Raw genomic sequence first — 17783 nt, 5'->3', positions numbered from 1 at the left:
TAAAACTCGTATTATTTCTTCCCTACATGTTTGGTAGGATTCCCCATTGAAGCCATCTCGGCCTGAAATTCTTTCTGGGAAGATTTTTCAACAAATTCAATTCCTTGAATAGCTACATGGCATTGAGGTTGTCGATTTCTCCTAGGTGTCTTTTGGTAGCTTGTGTCTTTCAAGGAAGGTGTGGGGACAGAGCCCCAAAAAGCAGTTTCCAGGCTCTCGGCCTCACATAGAAAGGTGCTGGCTCAGGTAGTAAATGGCCATCGACTGTGATCAAATGGCCAGCAGCTGTGGCTAGTTGGCCGTCAGCTGTAACCAGTGAGCCATTAGCCATGAATATAACTGCTGTGGCTAGGCTAGTAGCAAAAAGAAAAGGGGGGAGCTAGCAAGAAGATGGTGGCTGAGCCTGCAAGCGGCTCAGTGAGGGGTGAGAATTGTGTGGCTCCTGCTTCCTGTGTCTCCAACCCAGCCGCCAGCGAGAGTATAGTGGTGTGACTCCCCTACCTATGGCTCTGTGGGTGTTCCTTTTTGGCCTAGCCATATCCTGAGTTCTTGTGTGGGGAGTGGGAGCTGAGACCCTGCAGGCCGCCCCGCATGACACATGGTGCAGCAAGCAGGGTCCCCTGCACGACACATGGCGTAGTCGGCAGGATCCCCTGCATGACAGAAGGAGTCCATTTCATCTAAATTGCTGAATTTATTGGCATAAAGCTCTTCATAATGTTCCCTTACTATCCTGTTAATATATGTTGAGTCCGTCGTGCTGTCACCTCTCATTCCTGATATGGGTACTTTGTGCCCTCTGTGTCTTTTTGTCAGTCTTGCCAGAGGTTTGTCAATTTTATTGATCTAAAAGACCCGCCTTTTGAATTCATAAATTTTCTCTCTTTTTCTTTTTCAAGTTCATTGATTCCCACTTTGACCTTACTATTTCTTTTCTTCTGATTACTTTGTTGTTCTTTTTCTAATTTCTTAGGGTAGATGCTGAGGTAATTGATTTGAGGGCTGTTTTCTATTGTAGGGTTCTTTCCCCATTTATTCTTTGACTCATGGATTACTTGTTATGTACTTTACTTTGACATAAGCTACAAGCCCCTTAATAAATTGATATATTTTTTAAAGATTTTATTGGGGAAGGGGAACAGGACTTTATTGGGGAATAGTGTGTACTTCCAGGCCTTTTTTACAAGTCAAGTTATTGTCCTTTCAATCTTAGTTGTGGAGGGCGCAGCTCAGCTCCAGGTCCAGTTGCCGTTTCTAGTTGCAGGGGGCACAACCCACCATCCCTTGCAGGACTCGAGGAGTTGAACCGGCAACTTTGTGGTTGAGAGCCCACTGGCCCACGTGGGAATCGAACCGGCAGCCTTCGGAGTCAGGAGCATGGAGCTCTAACCGCCTGAGCCACAGGGCCGGCCCTAAATTGATATTATTTTTATTTCACACTGAGGTCCAGCACGAAGCCTCTAGGGACAGTGATGCCCAGGAGAGCCACTCACAGGGAACAGGCATGCCCCTGCAGTCCGTAGGTGATAAGATCCCAGGGCTGGGATTTGCCCCCTGGCCAAGACCCACGGGAAGGGCACTTCATAGCCTCAATCCCACCTAACCTCGATTGAAAGTCCCACAGAAACAGAAAGAGGGTGGACGAGTCCAAGGAAGTGCCACCTCTCCAAAAAATAACACGTGTTGGGGACACAGAGATCCTGCCCTTAAGAGTTGAATATTTCTCAAGAAATGGAATTGGAAAAAAAAATTAGAAAAAATGGAATTGAAGTATTTTGGATAACCTAGGTAAATGATGCCCCCTGGTGGGTACTTTGGACTGAGACAAAAGTGTTCACCGTCAGAGCCCACTGGCTCCAGAAGCATTTACAGTAATCACCAGCTAAGGAGCCTTAAATGTTCCCACGATAAAAAGTTTGGGGGAGTAATTTCAAAGTTAAAGAAAAGTTACAAGAGCTGTGCAAAGAAGTCCTGTATACCCGTAACCCAGCCACCTCAAATTCCCCACTTACACTATGTAGTTATCCCAATAATGACCTTTAAACAGAAGGTCAGTCTCCTTCAGTCCGGAGCAGCTCTGGAGTTTTTCTTGGACTTTGTGCCCTTGACACAGAGCACCGGTCAGCTATTTTATAGCGTGTTCCTCCATTTGCGTTTATCTGGTTGCCTCGTGATTAGATTCGGGTTATGCATTTGTGGCAGGGATTCCGTGGACGTGAAGCTGGGTTCTTGTCATCGTGTCCCATCAAGTGGCACAGTATCAATGTGTCCCAACACTGGAGATGTTTATTTTGATCACTTAATTATTAAAGTGGAGTTGCCCAGGTTTCTTCACTGTCAGGTTACTCTTTTTCTCTTTGTATTTAATAAAGGGCTCCCGGGTGCTGTGGCCTCTGCTCTCGTCCGTAACCCCCTTAACCCTGGCAACCACTCACCTATTCTTCATCTTTAGAATTTTGGCACTTCGGGAATAGCATAAATGGGGTCATACAGTATATGATCTTTTGAGGTGGGCTTTTTATCACTCAGAGTAATTCTCTGGAGAGTCGCCAGGTTGCTGCGTGTGTCACCAATGTACTCACCTTTATTGCTGAGGATACGCGTGGTGTGGGTGTGCCAGTTTGCTTTAAGTCATCTGTGTGAGGACCTTTGTGTCATTTCCAGTTTCTGGCTATTACCAATGAAGCTGCTGTAAACATTAGTGTACAGATTTTTGTGTGGACACCAGTCTTTCTCCCTCTGGGGCAAATGTCCGGCAGGATGATGGCTGACTTGTAGGTAGTGACATGCTAAGAAACTACCGAATTGTTTTCCAGACTGTCTGGGCTGTTTCACTCCCACCAGCAAGCAGTGCGCTAATCCAGTCACTCCACATCCTCTCCAGCGTTTGATGGTGTCTTCGTTTCTCATCGTAGCCACTCCTACTGGCGTTTCCCTGATGGCTGGTGATGTGGAGCAGCGCTGTGTGCTCATCTGCATCTCCTTTTTGGGGAAATGTCTCTTTCTGTCTTTTGCTCCTTTTCCAGTGGGATTGTTGTTTTTTACAGTTCATTTTATAGACATGGGTCATATTGTAGACATGGGTCCTTTGTGTATGTGTCATCGCAGATATTCTCTCCCAGTCAGCTTGGCTTTTCATCCTGTTAACAAGGCTTCCACAGAGCAGAAGTTTTACAATTAATCAAGTCCAATTTATCGAATTCTTCTCTTTTCTATACGGTGCCTTGGGAGTTATGTCTAAGAACTCTTCATCAACTATTAGGTCCAAAGGTTTTCTATGTACGTTTTCTTCTAAAATTTCTATAGTTTTCCATTATATGTATGATCCACTTTGAGCTTTGATTTTGATTTTATGGTGTCTTTTGCCATATCTATTTTGTAATCAGCAAATAGGTCTATCTTTTCCTTCTAAGTGTTCTGATTCATATTTTTTCTACATCACCTGATATAGGTTTATTTTCCGCATTCCGATCGTCAAATCATCTGAAAATTACTTCTGTAAATGATGTGAGGAAGGGGCCCAGCTTTGTTTTCTGCCTACGTGCTTTGTGCGAAGCACTGCTCCTGAGTGCTTGAGCTGTAATAAATCCTGACAGAAGCCCTGTGAGGTATCATAGCATTATGATCCCGCTTTCACAGATGGGGAAACTGAGGCTGAAAACTTAGGTAACTTGCTTAAGGTCACAGTTAGGAAGTGGAACAAATATAGAGGGGGCCCCAAAAAATGTAAACACATTTTAAGAAAGGAAAATTGTATTAAAATTGAAATACTCAACATATACCGATAACAAAAGATGAGTACAAGTCCCGTTTGACTTCTGCAATGACAAGAGGTGCTCAGTGTGGCTGCCATCAGCGTCCAGACACTTCTGACTATGGAGTACATTGTTTGGCAGACTTCTGTGGCGAGCATGTAAACCATTCCAACCCCACAGCAGAAGCAGCAGGACTTGTAGCTACACGGAACATCCGGGATCTTCCCTTGTACACGTCACACACAGCGCCGTGCGTCTCAGACTTACCACGAATGCGTGCAGTTGTTGGGCGTGTTGGAGGTTCTGTTGCAAACTCACACCTCCATGGTCGTTGTACTTCCACAGTGTTCTCGAATTTCAAATGCCACTTCAAAATGGTCTTGCGCTCTTTGAACAACAACCGTGCTTCTGCCATTTTCTGTGACTGTCCTGCCTGTCACATGGTGACGCTAGCATTCATTTGATTAACGCCATCTTTTGAGGGAATGTCATACGTACTTCACATTGCTACCGTAATTCAATTCAACTTTGAAAAGTAATACACAGATAACATCTCTTAAACTGTGTTTTTGGCATCCCCGGTATATATGTATTTGCTATATTGACTTCTTCCATAGTGAAGGTCCCATTCTAGCTTTTTGTACATTTTTTCTAATGGGTTATGTGATTTTTCTTACTGATTTGTAGAAGTTTTTTATATATTTTGGAGATGAGCCATTTTTAGTTACATGTATTACAGATAGGTCCTCCCACTCTGTGTTCTGCCTTTTTACTTTTTTTTTTTAAACTGGTATTTATTTTAAGTATGTTTTTCCAGGACCCATCAGCTCCAAGTCAAGTAGTTGTTTCAGTCTAGTTGTGGAGGGTGCAGCTCACAGTGGCCCATGTGGGGATCGAGCTGGCAACCTTATTGCTAACAGCACCGCGCTCTGACCAACTGAGCTAACCTGGCCATCCCCCTTTATACTCTCTTAATGGTATATTTAGGTTAACAGATTTCTTAATTTAAAAATAGTTATATATTAGTGTGGATTAAACATATATTAATATTTTCCTGTATGATTAGTGGGGTTCTTCTGACCTATTTACACACTTGCCCTACTTTCTCATGTTTGTATTTTTAAAAGCATGTATTTCTTTTATAATTTAAAACATGAAAAGCAGTGGAGGCAGACTGCCATGAGCCACACAGTCCCTTTTATGAAACGTCAAGTCTTGCAGTTCTCCAGCGGGGCACTTCTGGTCCTGCGAGCAGAGCCACCCACTTGGCAGCCCCATAACCAGAACACAGCTAGGGGGAGGGGGGGAAGGAGTGGCAGACCAGCTGTTAACCATAAAGCCACTGAGAAGAAATTTCTGAAGTCACAGGCTGAGAACAAATGAAAGACATTGCTGCTCAGGAAGCCCAATAGAAGGTATAAAGAGCTAGAATGCGCCCTTCCCCAAAGCAGTCCAAATGGCCCATGCACGTGGGTCCCTGCGAGGTCAATGCTGTTTAGAAGGGAGCCGAGGCTCTCTGAGAACCTACACTTCACACAAGGTCTGCGTCCTGGAGACTTTGCCCTTTATTGCTTATTGGATAAAGCAGGTGGGGCCCCTTCATCGATTCTTCTGCCTTCCAGCATAAAGGTAACAACGTGCCGACAGACTCCTGCTTTCAAGGGCATCAAACGACTGCAGCCACCCCCACATCTGTGGCCACCCAGACCCTCCCCTCTCCCCTGCACACCTGGCCACTCGACCCCAGTAATTGACCGATGAAGGTTGGCTGGGTGCCCCAGCAGGGACACACCCACATTACGGGTCCCTGCTCCGGGTACATGGGCCCACTCCCAGCAGCAGCCCTCCCCCACTGTGTGCTGACCACACCCCAGATCCTGTCCCACCAACTCCACCGTGCCCGACTCCTGCCTTGCACACACGACTGGCCAATGGCAGGTCATGACACAAGTCAGACCTCCCTGCCCACCCCAGTGGCTCCAGACACAGAGGCGGCACCCAATTTTCTGACCATAGCCTCTGGACTTTATTCCAGCTCCGGGCCTTGGCCAGGAGCAAACATCTGTGTAAAGCTGAAGGAAGCGGAGGCTGGGAATGGCGTGGGACCACGGCAGCCAGCCAGGTCAGCTGTAGTTGTGTGGGTCCGCGTGGTCGGGCAGGAAGTAGCGCTGCAGGGAAGGCTGTAGAAGCGGTGGGGGCAGTGGACGGGCAGGCCTGGGCCAGTCCGGGGGGAAAGGCTGCAGGTCCACTCGTGGCAGTGGCAGCTTCAGTGTCCGGATGGAGCCGTTGAGGGTACGGCCCTCCCAGAACCGGGACACCATCTGGCCTGAGACCAGCAGGACAGCCCAGTGGGACTCAGGCCAGGGTGGGGGTGGAGGTCAGGGTCCAGTCTCTACCCCCATCCCCACTCACCCCTCAGGCTCATTGGAGACCTCTGGATCTTGGTCTCCTGAAGCCGTAGGAGGGGGTGCCTGGCGGGGTAAGAGGGTGGGTTTGACTGAGCCAGGCCCTCAGCCACCCTGTGCAGGTCCTGCCCCCTGCCCGTGCTCGGAGTCCCTGGGCAGCTCACAGGCGATCCCGGGGCTGTGGCACCACCAGGCTGGGTGCTGGCATGCGCAAGGAGCATGGGCTCAGGGACGGGCTCTCAGGCTCCTGCAGGGTGCCCCGTTGCCTCAACCGCTGTAGCTCGCAGAAGAAGTTTAGCGCGTCGATTGGCCCCAGGTCCAGCATCTTGGACTTTGACCAGGGCGTCTGCTCCAGTGGCAGTGTCTGGTCAGGCAGTGTGGCCGGCATGGAGGAGCGCAAGCGGGCCTTAGGCAAGGAGAAGGGCAGCAGTGCCTCAGAGAGTGGGCGTCTGGTCCGCTGGAGGCGCATCTCTGACAGCATCCGCTGGGCTCGGGGCTCCAGTGTGGCCAAGCCTGGCTCCCCAGGCGAGACCACCAGTGAGGGCGTCCAGGAGATGCTTGAGGGTGTCTTGGAGATGTGAGCAGGTGCCTCGGATACCACAGAAATCTGAGACAGCGCCTCCTTGGGAGGGGGCGTAAGTGCCGAAGTCTCAGAGACCTTGGGCAGCATGTCCAACAACTGGGCTAATGAAGGCTGCAAGGTTTCCATCTGTGGGGGACGTGGCCAGTGAGGACGCACCAGGGTCCAAGGCAGAGGCTGCCCTGGCCCCAATGGGAGGCCGGTTGCGCTGTTCCTGGCTCCCAGACTCCCTCCCACGGAGGAGGAGGAAGATGGGAAGAGGTGGGGTACCCGGGGTGGACAGGGAGGCACAGAGCTAGAGCGAGGCAAGGAGCCTACCAGCCTCAACCAGCTGTCCTCCCTGGACTTGGGGAAAGCCGCAGGAGAGGGCAAGAGGCTTCAGGGGCAGATGGCCCGCCCCACCCTGCCCACCCAGACCTGCAGGGGCTGGATCATTTCCTCCAGCTTCTGGAAACAGCGATTGCGCAGTGCGGACTTGGAGTCGAGGTCCGGGCCCCCGACCCACGTCTTCATCTCCTCGAATAGGAAGCCTTCCGGGTCCTGAAGGCCTAGCCCGTCCAGCAGCTTCTTGAGCTCTGGCCTGCGACAGGTGAGGGCGGCTTATTCCGAGGCCCCGGGCCGGCGGGGAGGACGGGCAGAGAGGGGCCTCACCAGCAGGCAGCTGGTGAGCAGAGGAAGTAGGACATGAGCTCCAGCACCACCTCGCGGGAATCCAGGGAGCAGGCCAGGAGCAACTGCAGCGCCAACATCACGAACTGCTTCTGCGTCTTGTCCTGCGCACAGACGGGTGGAACGCGATTGGTGCCTGAGGCCCGGGGCGGAGCCGGCGGGGCTGGGCTAGGGGCGCACCTGGAGGCAAGGGGGCTGGTCCAGATTGAGCAGGTGCAGGAGGATGCAGTGCAACTGGCCACAGAGGTTTCTGCTCACGTCGGGCAGCAGCCTCAGCAGTGCGTGCAAGATGTGCACACGGTCCGCCCATGAGGCCTTTTCCAGCCTGTCCATGAGCATGGAGGCCAGGCCCTCCACCGTGCCCACCCCGGGGTACGCCTGCAGAGACCGCTGTGAGGCCCTGCCCCCGGGGCGCTCCAGCCTTCCCCTCCCCCACCCCAGCCTGTGCTTCCCAGGCGTGACTCCCCGAACCTTCAGACTGAAGTTGGGGAACAGCTTTTTGAACCAGTTCTGGGCGTAGAAAAAACGTAGGAAACTGGGCAGATGTCCATAGCGCTCTTTCCAGAGCGAGCTCTTGTAGCGGTACCGACGGCGGCGGCGGAAGTAGGTCTCAGTCCTGGTGTCATCGTTGCTGGAGCGCCTCCCAGTCCAGGACTGGAAGCTCTGGGAGGGGGCATTGGTGGCAGCTACAGGCCCCGCCTCTCCGGCCCGTCTCCTCCCAACGCAGCCCTGCCAGGGGCGCCCACCTGAGCTGCGGGCTCCTCGGACTCCAGTAGCTCAGTGGAGAGCTGCGTCTGCGGTGTCAGGGAATCTGAGGTCCAGTCCAGATCCAACTCCTGGTCCTCATCTTCGCCCTCGCCCTCCTCCTCACCCAACCACTGGATCAGCTTCTGGGACCACTTGGTGTGGCGCCGCTTGCCCCACAGGTCGTCCTGACTCCCGCCAGGCTGCAGGAGTGAAGAGCACAAGTGCCCGCTGGCCAGCTGCGAGGCCTTGGCCCCTCCTGCAGAGTTTCTCGAGCGCCACCTAGGGGAGCCTCCCAGTCCCACGCCTTGCCTTAAGTGTGCCGACGCTAGTGAGCTGGCTGAGGGCTCCAGGTCCCCCGATCTCCCCAGGAAGCCACATTTGCTGCAGCACCACGGAGTTGGGGATCCAGCCCGGGAAGTGGATGGGCCGCGGTGAGTACTGGAGGTGGAGCACAACAGGGCAGGCGGAGAACCAGAACTCAGCACCAGCCCAGAAACCTCCCTGACACCGCATCCCAGGCTGCCGGCTCCCCCAGAACTGAGCTGGGCTCCCACCCCGTCCACCACACACAGGCAGAGAGCCTTCAGCAGTCAGGGGAAGCGCAGGGAGCCCTCAGCTGTGGTAACTGAGGAGGGAAATCTGGGCTGCCTGCCACCCCCACATGCTCCCCACAGGACTGGGCCCTCAGTTCTGGGCAGGGATGGCTATAAAAAAGGAAGGGACAGGAGCCTGGAGAGCAGCTGGTCAGGGCTGGGGCGCATGGTGCAGAACCGGGAAGGATCAGTGGCCACCTGGGGAAGTGACAATGCCAGAGTCATGCTAGGGGAGGGGCCGAGGCCAGCCAGGGCATCTCGATGGGAAGGCGGTGGACCGCACAAGGCCGGCTCCCATTGACTTCGCTCCTCTGAAGGGAGGGACTATGATCTCCAGGAAAAGTCCACAGGGGACCTGCTCACGCAGCACTTTCGCTGGGGAAGTTACGCAGGGACCATCAGCTGACAGAGGGTCTCACTTTGCTCAGTGTCTGCTCCCAGAGCGCAAGCAGTCAGGGCCCTCAGAGAGCAGCAGCATCAAAACTGGGCGGGCAGGGGAGGGCGTGGGGGCAAGGGCTGCACGTGGGCATGGCCTTAGAGTCAGATCTGGACACAAAGGTTTGCAGCAAAGGGAAGATGGATGCACAAGGGTGACGCCTGGAGGGAGGTGCCTTTGGGGAGAGCATAAAGTGTGTGTCTCACCTTGTAGGGTTGAATGGTGGCAGGGAAGAAGCCCCCGAGGGTGGAGAGAAGGTCCTTGGGCCGCTGTTCCAGCAGCAGGGAGATCTGGGGCAGGACAGGGCCTCAGAGCCGAGCATGGACCCCAGCACCCTGGCAGCTCTGCCTTGGGTGGGCAGCACCCCGCCTGTCTGGGCCCCTCACCCTGTGCTACAGGTGGGTCCAGGGCCACAGGCCTCCCACCCCCACCACGGCGGTAGCTGCAGGTTCACACTGAGCCCCAGGTCACAGCTCAGGGAGGACTCAGCCAGCAGTGAGGCACGGGAGTAAGTCACAGGGGGAGGGGCAGGGTCAGGCGTGCTGTCAGGGCAAAGGGTGGGAGACCTCACCTGGGATGTCCTGCTGTGCACCCCCTGGTGGGTAGGTGGGATGGGCAAGGTGACTCGGGGAGGGCGGGCAATACGCTGACCCAAGGCTCCCCGGTGCTGTGTGGGCAGGGCTGTTGGTGTTGTGGGGGCTTCAGTGCCTACCCCAGCCTTTCTGAGACTGGGGGCAGCACCAGGCAGGGCACATACATTCCAGGTGTCTCTCTCCACTGTGAAAGTCACAGTGCCCCTCCGCTGGGGCTTTGTCCCAGAATGTACATCCTGGGAGGGGTGGCAGGGCAGGGAGGTGGTATCAGAGGCCCAGGCAAGGGAGGGGCTGGGTCGGGGCTGGCACTGGGGGAGGCCCCATACCCACCAGCAGGCCTGGGCCATAGATCAGACGCAGGTAGTTATCAAAGGCCTCCTGGCTCTGCTGCCAGGAGGGTGGGGGCTGGGCTGCTGGGACCACCAGCCCCAGGCTCAGCTGCTGAAGGTCTTGGTCCCGGACAGCTAAGGCTTCCAAGTCCTGGGGTGGGCATCAGGAGTCAGTCCATTCCTTCTTGAGCCTTGCCATGCGCTGCCCAGATAACCACAGGGAGCCCAGGCCAGCCCCAGGGACCGAAGGGGAATGGCCAGGTCAGGGCTGGGGCACAAATAGGGAGGGGCCAGGAGCCACCCCACCTCCTCCAACAGCGGCTGCTGAGGTGCTGCCTTTTGGAGATGGATGAATGACAAGGCTGCACTGTAGAGAAGGACGAGCACAGGTGGGACACTGAGCGGCGTTCCCAGGGGGACTGGGCAACGCCGGGACAAGGACCCAGGAGGGTGGTCAGGCCCTGAAGGGACACAGGAGACAGCCAGGAGTGGAAATGTCAGGGCTGGGGCAGGCTTGAGGCGGCTGGAGGTGTCTGGGAGCCCTGGGACCTCATGCTGGGCGTCCTGACCCAGAGGAGCTGGGTGAGGGCCTCCAGGACAGCTCAGCGGGCCTGCTGGAGGACCTGAGGCTGGCCACCCCATGCAGGTTGGGGAGCCTCTGCAGCTGGGCTGAAGTCAGCGACTCCTGGCTCGTCAGTGGCAGCGGAGGGTCATCCATCCCCTCAGGGACCTTCCCGCACAGATTCTGAGCAGGGGAGAGGAGCCTGGATGCCAGCCTAGGAGGCTTGTCTGCCCGTAGCAGCCCTCCCCGCCCACCCTATGCTGACTGCACACCTTAACCAGGTAGGACGTGGGCAGGTAGAGCCTGTGAGATACCAGGCAGAGGCGAGAACCCAGCGCCAGCACCAGGTCCCCACTGTTGCTGCAGAAGGTCAGGGCCTGGGGGGCACCATTCAGCTTCAGGAGCCTGCAGGGGTGTCCAGGGCGAGATCCAGCCCTGCTCCAAAGAGCAGGAAACGGGCGCAGCAAAGGCAGAGCCCTCTCCCCCCAAGTTCAGCTGCTGCTCTAGTGCCCCCGCCCCCAGGTGGGGAGCCCTGACCCCAGAAGCCCTGCCAGTGGCTCTCCCTCCCTCAGGGCCCAGCCCACCGCAGCAGGCGGTTCTCCATTGTCCAGATGCGGATGGTGGAGTCCAGGCTGGAACAGGCGTACAGCTTGAGTGTGGGACAGCAGCACAGGCCTGGGGGTGGGGCCAGGGCTCAGTGTCAGGGACCAGAGCCACATGGTGGCCTGGGCTTCACCTTTGCCCTGCCCCCGCACCGGTGATATGGTCCGTGGGGTCATCCTGGGGCCCGTGATCGTAGCGCTGGCCGTTGCCAAGGCCAAACTGTACCAAACCGTAGGTGGCACTGTCTGGATCCTCAAAGGCCACGGTCACACGCTTCCCAAGCACACAGAGCATCACAGCGGGGTGGCAGCAGGAGAAGGTGCGCAGCAGGCTCAGGCTCTCCTCAGCATATGGGAAGACCCGCCACAGCTTCACGGTCAAATCTTCACCTAAGGGGGCGGCAGCCAGGGCTGTGCCTTTGGGGTGGAGAGGGGTTCCCAAGCAGGCCCTGCGGGGTGAGAGGTACTGACCTGAGGACACAATGGTGTTCCAGGTAGACGCAATGGCGGTGACGGGGCACCGGTTGTGTGCGTCTGTATGGAAGACACTCTTTGACGCGCACCACTCGAGCACTGACAGTGTGCCATCCGTGTGCCCCACCACAGGCAGGTACCTACGGGTGACAGGAGCCTGTTGGCGCTGGCCCTGTAGGCCCGCCCCATCCTCACTGGCTCCAGCACCCACCGGTTCTTGTCCTTCCAGGCCCTGATGCTGCGGCACAGCTCGCCCCCGTGCTGGCGCACAGTCTCCCAGCCGGAAAACGCACTGCGGGCGTCTGTGAGGTGGCTGTAGAGGTGCAAGCAGGAGGGCCTGGGTGCCGGTGCCGGCGCCGGGCACACGCGGTGCAGCACGCTCATGGGGCAGCGCGCCGCGTTGGCACACACTAGGTGTCCAGTACGTGTCAGCAGCCACAGTTGTTCGCGCGGCAGGCAGTAGGCCACAGCAGCCGCGCAGTCGTCGCGCTGGAGCAACAGCGCGCTCACGGTACGCCCAGTTGCAACTGACACGAGGTAGACTGAGCCGTCGGCGCATGCGCACACGAGGCGCGCGGGCAGCGGCGGGTGCAGGGGTAAGGGCAGCCCCGGCGCCACCTGCAGATGGAGCACCGGCGCAGACAGCTGCGCCAATGACGAATAGAGCTCGCGCAGCCACCACAGCTCCACGCTGCTTGCACGCAAGGAGAGCACCGGCCAGCCTGGGCTGGCGGGCGCCAGCAGGCGGTTCACGTGCCCAGACCGCACGTCCTGGCCCCAGCAGCTCAGCGCCACTTGGCCCACCTGCGCCGCCGCCTGCAGGTCCCATGTGCGCAGCGTCCCGTCCTGCGAGGCCGACAGCACCAGGGACGTGTTCGGGAGCACGGCCATAGCTGTCACTGGACCTGCAGGAGGGGCGCGGGTAACTCGGGCGCACCAGGGACTACGGGAAGGGAAGCCTACAGCTCAGGTTACGGCCAGCGCAGAGAAGCGTGGCCAGAGTAGGTGGAGATTCTGGACAACCCTGTGGGGTGGCGCACCTGTGTGGCCCACGAACACCATCCGGATCTGCCAGTCAGCCTCCCACACCTTCACCGTGGTGTCTCGGGAAGCTGTCACCATTGCCTCTACCTCTCTGAAGTACGCCAGGTCAGAGATGGTGCTGGGGGTGGGGTGGGGTGGGGAGAGGCCCAGCCAACTCAGGATGGCCTCCTGTGATCAGTCCTGCACCCCTGCCATAACCAGCTTTCCCTCATGAACTGGCCTCAGGCTCCACCCCGTCCCTGGGCCCCGCTCACGTTTTGTGCAGATCCTTGCGCATATCTGTGATAGACCAGGTGTGCAGATCAAAGGTGAGCACCGCTGAGCCGTAGGCTGCAAAGCAGCACCTGTTGTGGTGGGGAGCCAGGGGCCCCAGAGCCAGACGCCCAAGCACACCCGTGGAGCTTGGCGGAGGCTGCAGAGGTGACCCTCGTGGCACCAGACTGCGACCCCCTGAACGGAACTTCCAGAGTGCTAGGCTGCCACCTGCCTCTGCCACTAGCAGCAACCCCAAGTCAGGCACAGGAAGGCAGCAGATGGGCTCACGGCCTGGTGCCCTGCCCACCCCTGGCTCGCTCAGCCACAGCAGGCTGAGGTCGGGCCTTAGTATGGTCAGCCCTGCAGGGCCCCAGCCCACAAATCGGCCTACAGAGCCCAGCGGTCCCAGCACTGACACCAGCCCTGTGAGTGCAATGGGGGCCAGCAGCTTCTCATGGGCCCAGCCGTCCTCTCTGTGCAGGTGCAGGCAGCCCGCGCCGTCCAGCACCACAAAGCGTCTACCCACTGGGTCCTGTGCCACCGAGTAGAGCCCGGCTGCCACCTCCAGGCGACACAGTGGTTCCAGTCCGTGCGTCAAGCATGCCATGCGCAGCTCCGCTCTCTTTTCCTGCATGTCAGGATGGGCAGGTCTGAGGTCAAGTTGGGGGGACTAGGGAGAGGTGGTGAGCCCACCCAGGGGAGCCAAGAGGATCTGCTGGGATCACACCAGGGACCTCTAGGGGAGGAGCCAGACCAGGGGACAGGCCTCCAGGAAGAAGCCACAGGACAGCCACACCTTTTCCACGAAGTCATGGAGGCCTGTTCGTAGGAGCAACCACAGCTGGCGGGCACGGGTGCGTGGGGTCATGTTTTGCCACAGTGAGCTCCTGGTAAAAAGCTGTGGGACCAGCTCCGAGGACGGCTCTGCGGGGCCAGCGGTGGAAGCACTGTCACTGAGTGGACTGTGGGCTCCCAACCCTGGAGGTCGTGGGCAGCTGGCGGCCCTCTGGAGGGCCCTGGGGGTTAGGGGACTTCCCGGGAAGCGTTGTGTTCCTGGCGGACACAACCTGTGCCTGAGTGAGGCCTGCTTTTAGGTGGGCCATCTTGAGGGCGAGGCCAGGCCACCTCACCATTTTTTTCTTTGAGCAGCCCGGGGTCCGGGATGTCATAAACGGCAGCGTCACATGGGTCTGGGTCCAGGTTGTTGCCTTCTACTGAGAAGGGGTTGCTTGCGTCCAGTACACCGGTCTCCATTTTGGTGGCTGCACATCCAAGCGGCTCAACAGCCTTCTACCCGCTGTTGCTAGGATACCAGGCAACGTCGGCCCTGCCCTTGACACAGGCCCCGCCCCCAAGCCGCACAGAGGTCAGGTCCACAGTAAGTCACAGAAACTTTTATTGGAAACAAACGAGCTGCAGCAAAGTGACACTCAGTGCACGCTGCCCAATGGGCGAGGTGGGGGGGTACAGGTGGGCGCCAGGAGCCGGCCCAAGCCCAGGGTGGATGACCCTTTGGGCTTGCCGGGTCTCTGGCCCTTTGGGCCGGAGTGCACAGGCCTAAGCCTGACCCGGTACAAAATACAAAAATAAACTCTGGGGTCCAGCTGTCACTGCCTGTGTCAGCTTCTTTGGGCAGGACAGTGGCTCTCGCCATCAGGCCCTGTGCTGTCGGTCCAGTCCAGCCCATGTGGGCAGCAGAGCCTGTGGGAGTGAGTGGCCATCCAGGGGCTGGGACCAAAGGGTTAGGTGGGCAGCGCTGGAGCTGTGGCAGCACCAGGGTCTGGCCAGCAGCTGGGGAGGCTCTAGGGCCCCCCAAGAAAGCAGGTCCAGGCACTGGTTGAAGCTGGATGAAGCTGGGGTCTCTGCTCCTCCTCACATACAAATCACCGGAACCCTGGCAGAGGACGGCACACGGCCAGCCTTGAGACCTGGCAGAGGAGTCCCACCCTGTGCTGCTCACCCCAGGCTCCAGGGAGCCAGGCCACCCCACCCATCACACACCTGTCCTCCATGGTGCTGGGCTCCTCTGGGCTGCCCTCACTGCCTCCACCTCCTCGCTCTTCTTCCTCTTCCTCCCCCAGCTCCATGTCCAACTCGTTGCCCGCCTCTGAGGGTGTGTACGTGGATCCACTGGGGGAGGTGGTGGGATCGGTCTTAGGACCACCTACCCTTGGCCTGCTGCTGACCCCAGGGAGGATGTCCAGGGAGGAGAGTCAGGAGTGAGGTGGGCCAAACAGGGAGCTGGGGGAAGGGACGTGGAAAGAGCGCCAACCTGATGGAGCGGCAGCTGAAGAAGACAACGCGCTTCAGCCGCTTGTTGTAGAAGAAGTAATTAAAGGACCAGAGGCTGCCATCCTCCCCGAAGGGGTCCGAGTCCAAGTCCGGGTTGTAGCTAGGGAGTGTGGGGGAGGCAGTGTGAGGGCTCAAGGGCCACACACACCCAGGACCCACCTGCAGGGAAGCCAGCCCACCTGTAGATGTCACATTCGGCCAGGCAGATCTCCTCGTCCACCGCGTTCCACAGCTGTGGCTTCAGGGCCTTGAAGTCCTCCCGCACAGCCGAGAACAGACTGCAGTTGACTGCATTCACCACCTAGAATGGTCACAGCTGGGCTGACTAGGGGCCAGGACAGCAGGCATGGACTGGGTGGAGCCCAGGGGCCACTGAAAGTGGGGGAGGACAGTGGGGAAAGGAGGGCTGCAGGTCCCTTGCCCCACCCGACCCTCACCCAGCTGAGGCTGGGCTCCCGGCTGAACTCGTGGCTGCGGGCAGTGCTGAAGTCATAGTCGGGGCGAAAGGACTCGTTGAGTGTGGCGATCAGGTAGAAGAGGGTCTTCCGGCTGCACTTGTCGCTGAGGGGGCCGTCATCCTCACCACCTTGGCTCTTGCTCAGTCTGCACAGAGAAGCATCAGCCCAGTGCTGCCCTGCAGCCCACAGCCCCAGGGGACAGACCCTGCCCCGGCTCACCTGCTGGGGCTGAGGCCTGAGGTCTGGGGCGGGGACAGTGCCTCCAGCACATGTGGTTGGCCCTCCTGGCAGAACTGCTTGAACATGTGCTTGTCGTCTCCTGCCATCTTACATGAGTAGCTTTCAATCCTGCAGGATGCAAGCGGGACCTTGGAGCGTGCCCTCCCAGGCTCGACTCAGGGCCAGGGCTGTGACCTGAGGCACCAGTCCCTGGAGCCCCAGCCTCACCTGCCGATGATGTGGGCATCTCCGGTCTCCACGGTCAGCTGTGAGTTGATGGCCTCAAAGCTCGAGTTCTCCAACAGCTTCATGTCCTTGGGAAGGGGGTCCTGTGTTCTGAGGACCTAGTGCTGCCTGGACGCAAGGCCGGACAAAAGACCAGTCGGTGTGTATCCGGCCCCTGGGGCTCCGCCTGCACACCTCCTCTGGGTAAGTGGAGCCGCAGTAAACAAGCTGGGTCCCTCCCACGCCTGTTCCCAAGCCCTGAGCACTGGCTGGGGAGGTGATGAGATCCTGTTACCAGGGTGGCAAGTCCAGGCCCCAGCTCAGCCACACCCTCTGCACCTCGAGCGAGTTGTAGGGCCAGGCTGGGGAGCCTACGGGGGATCCTGCTCACTGTGGGGCTGCTGGTTTAGTGCCTCCCTCAACACTCCCCATCCCGACAGAAGAGCCTCACCCACCATAGGGGTCACTGTGAGCTTGCGAAGGGACATGACTCCGGCACTCCTCCTCCACCAGGATAAGAACGCTACTCAGCCAGAGTAAGAACCTGCACCCAATTAGTAACCAGGACACCTGGGGCTCTGGCCCTACGGTCCCCTGGACGCAGCGTTCTTCCCTGCTCTACGGGCGGCTTTCTAGCGAGGAGAGGAAACCTACAGGCTCTGACGTTCTTCTTTAAAAGTGGGCCTAGTTTCTTCCGGAGCAGAGGGAGGCCTCACGGCCTTGAAAGGCCTGTCCGCGGGCCGCTAGGGCGCTCCAGCGTCGGTCCCGCAGCGTCTGCCTCTCGGCCACGGCCTAGCGGAACCCCAGCCTAGCTGCGGTGAACTACAAATCCCAGGAATCAATGAGTCGTCACCCCCCCCCGCCCCAGGCTCGCATATGCGCGCCAGCGTGATGTCTGCTGGGGGCTGTAGTTCTGGAGGCTCCAAGACGGCGCCGGGCACCGGGGGACACCTACCTGCTTGCGCTACGCTCTATCTGGCCTGGCAGGGCCAGGCCGAGTCAGGTCGGTTGGTGCAGATGCGGATGAGGAAGCGGTGCGGGCTCCGGGCAGCGCGGGATCCTCAGGACCGGAGGGCGGCGCCGCGGCCTCCGCTCGGGCCGCACTGTATCCGGGGAAAGAAGCTCCGCGACGACATCCCGTTACTCCCGGCCCTGCCGGCCCATCCGGGCTGCGACCGCGACATAGCCTCGCCCTTGCACGGCGCCCGACTATCGCGACCGACTTGCCCGCCGACCGCCGCAGATCGCCCGAGCGAGCGACCGACCGACCTCTACCTCCTCCGGCCGGACAACAACAAGCTCCCTCAAGGCCCGGCCCTACGCCTCTGAATGGCCGGCTCCAGCCGCCGGGATCGAGAGCTTGGAGAGAGATTGGGGACGCTGCCCGCCGCTCAGTGCTGTCTTCCACTCCTACTGGCGGCAATACCTGTCCGTCACTCTTCTCGCCGTCTGAACCCGCCTTCTTCCTTGGCCCTCACTGGTTACGGCCGCTCTCCTGCCCCGCCCCCGGGGGCCTCCCGGGTTCCCAGGAGGGTCTGTGCGAAC

The 17783-nt window shown here is 58.2% G+C and overlaps 2 protein-coding genes across 3 annotated transcripts; both read right to left on the bottom strand.

The window, feature by feature from the left end:
- Positions 1 to 5536: 5536 nt before the first annotated feature.
- Positions 5537 to 14298, bottom strand: WDR97 (WD repeat domain 97). Its single transcript, XM_033126001.1, has 24 exons — positions 14170 to 14298; positions 13841 to 14128; positions 13044 to 13672; positions 12786 to 12907; positions 11957 to 12650; positions 11743 to 11885; positions 11425 to 11661; positions 11254 to 11344; positions 10942 to 11074; positions 10731 to 10852; positions 10414 to 10474; positions 10109 to 10258; positions 9572 to 10014; positions 9392 to 9475; positions 8928 to 8947; positions 8466 to 8767; positions 8156 to 8356; positions 7881 to 8072; positions 7590 to 7787; positions 7392 to 7513; positions 7123 to 7320; positions 6325 to 7035; positions 6168 to 6226; positions 5537 to 6081 (listed from the first exon to the last, which is right to left on the bottom strand). The coding sequence occupies exons 1-24, from the start codon at positions 14296 to 14298 to the stop codon at positions 5879 to 5881; spliced, it is 5532 nt and encodes a 1843-aa protein (XP_032981892.1). The 3' UTR covers positions 5537 to 5878.
- Positions 14299 to 14422: 124 nt separating this feature from the next.
- On the bottom strand, positions 14423 to 17335 carry MAF1 (MAF1 homolog, negative regulator of RNA polymerase III). 2 transcript variants are annotated; one of them, XM_033126347.1, is made up of 9 exons: positions 17194 to 17335; positions 16893 to 17060; positions 16242 to 16367; positions 16014 to 16142; positions 15774 to 15939; positions 15516 to 15637; positions 15317 to 15436; positions 15046 to 15174; positions 14423 to 14938 (listed from the first exon to the last, which is right to left on the bottom strand). In XM_033126347.1, the coding sequence occupies exons 3-9, from the start codon at positions 16322 to 16324 to the stop codon at positions 14917 to 14919; spliced, it is 771 nt and encodes a 256-aa protein (XP_032982238.1). In that variant the 5' UTR covers positions 16325 to 16367; positions 16893 to 17060; positions 17194 to 17335; the 3' UTR covers positions 14423 to 14916. The 2 variants fall into 2 exon arrangements, with proteins under 2 accessions (XP_032982238.1, XP_032982237.1); XM_033126346.1 differs by lacking the exon at positions 16893 to 17060 and having other exon boundaries at positions 17194 to 17331.
- Between the last annotated feature and the right edge of the window lie 448 nt (positions 17336 to 17783).

The sequence above is a fragment of the Rhinolophus ferrumequinum genome, chromosome 14 (assembly GCF_004115265.2).
Source record: "Rhinolophus ferrumequinum isolate MPI-CBG mRhiFer1 chromosome 14, mRhiFer1_v1.p, whole genome shotgun sequence".
In the NCBI taxonomy this organism is placed as follows: Eukaryota; Metazoa; Chordata; class Mammalia; order Chiroptera; family Rhinolophidae; genus Rhinolophus; species Rhinolophus ferrumequinum.
The sequence above is the reverse complement of the archived record's forward strand: the minus strand, read 5'-3'. Positions and strand labels throughout refer to the sequence as shown.

What these genes read in the sequence shown, in the direction of transcription:
- WDR97 (XM_033126001.1), bottom strand. Translation starts at nt 14,298, where the DNA reads ATGGAGACCGGTGTACTGGACGCAAGCAACCCCTTCTCAGTAGAAGGC. An exon ending in AGCAGCCGCTGTTGGAGGAG is followed by an intron (nt 10,259 to 10,413) that starts GTGGGGTGGCTC and finishes TGCCCACCCCAG; the next exon opens with GACTTGGAAGCCTTAGCTGT. An exon ending in CTAGCGTCGGCACACTTAAG is followed by an intron (nt 8,357 to 8,465) that starts GCAAGGCGTGGG and finishes TCACTCCTGCAG; the next exon opens with CCTGGCGGGAGTCAGGACGA.
- MAF1 (XM_033126347.1), bottom strand. Translation starts at nt 16,324, where the DNA reads ATGAAGCTGTTGGAGAACTCGAGCTTTGAGGCCATCAACTCACAGCTG. An exon ending in GGGAGCCCAGCCTCAGCTGG is followed by an intron (nt 15,638 to 15,773) that starts GTGAGGGTCGGG and finishes TGACCATTCTAG; the next exon opens with GTGGTGAATGCAGTCAACTG. An exon ending in GCCGAATGTGACATCTACAG is followed by an intron (nt 15,437 to 15,515) that starts GTGGGCTGGCTT and finishes CACACTCCCTAG; the next exon opens with CTACAACCCGGACTTGGACT.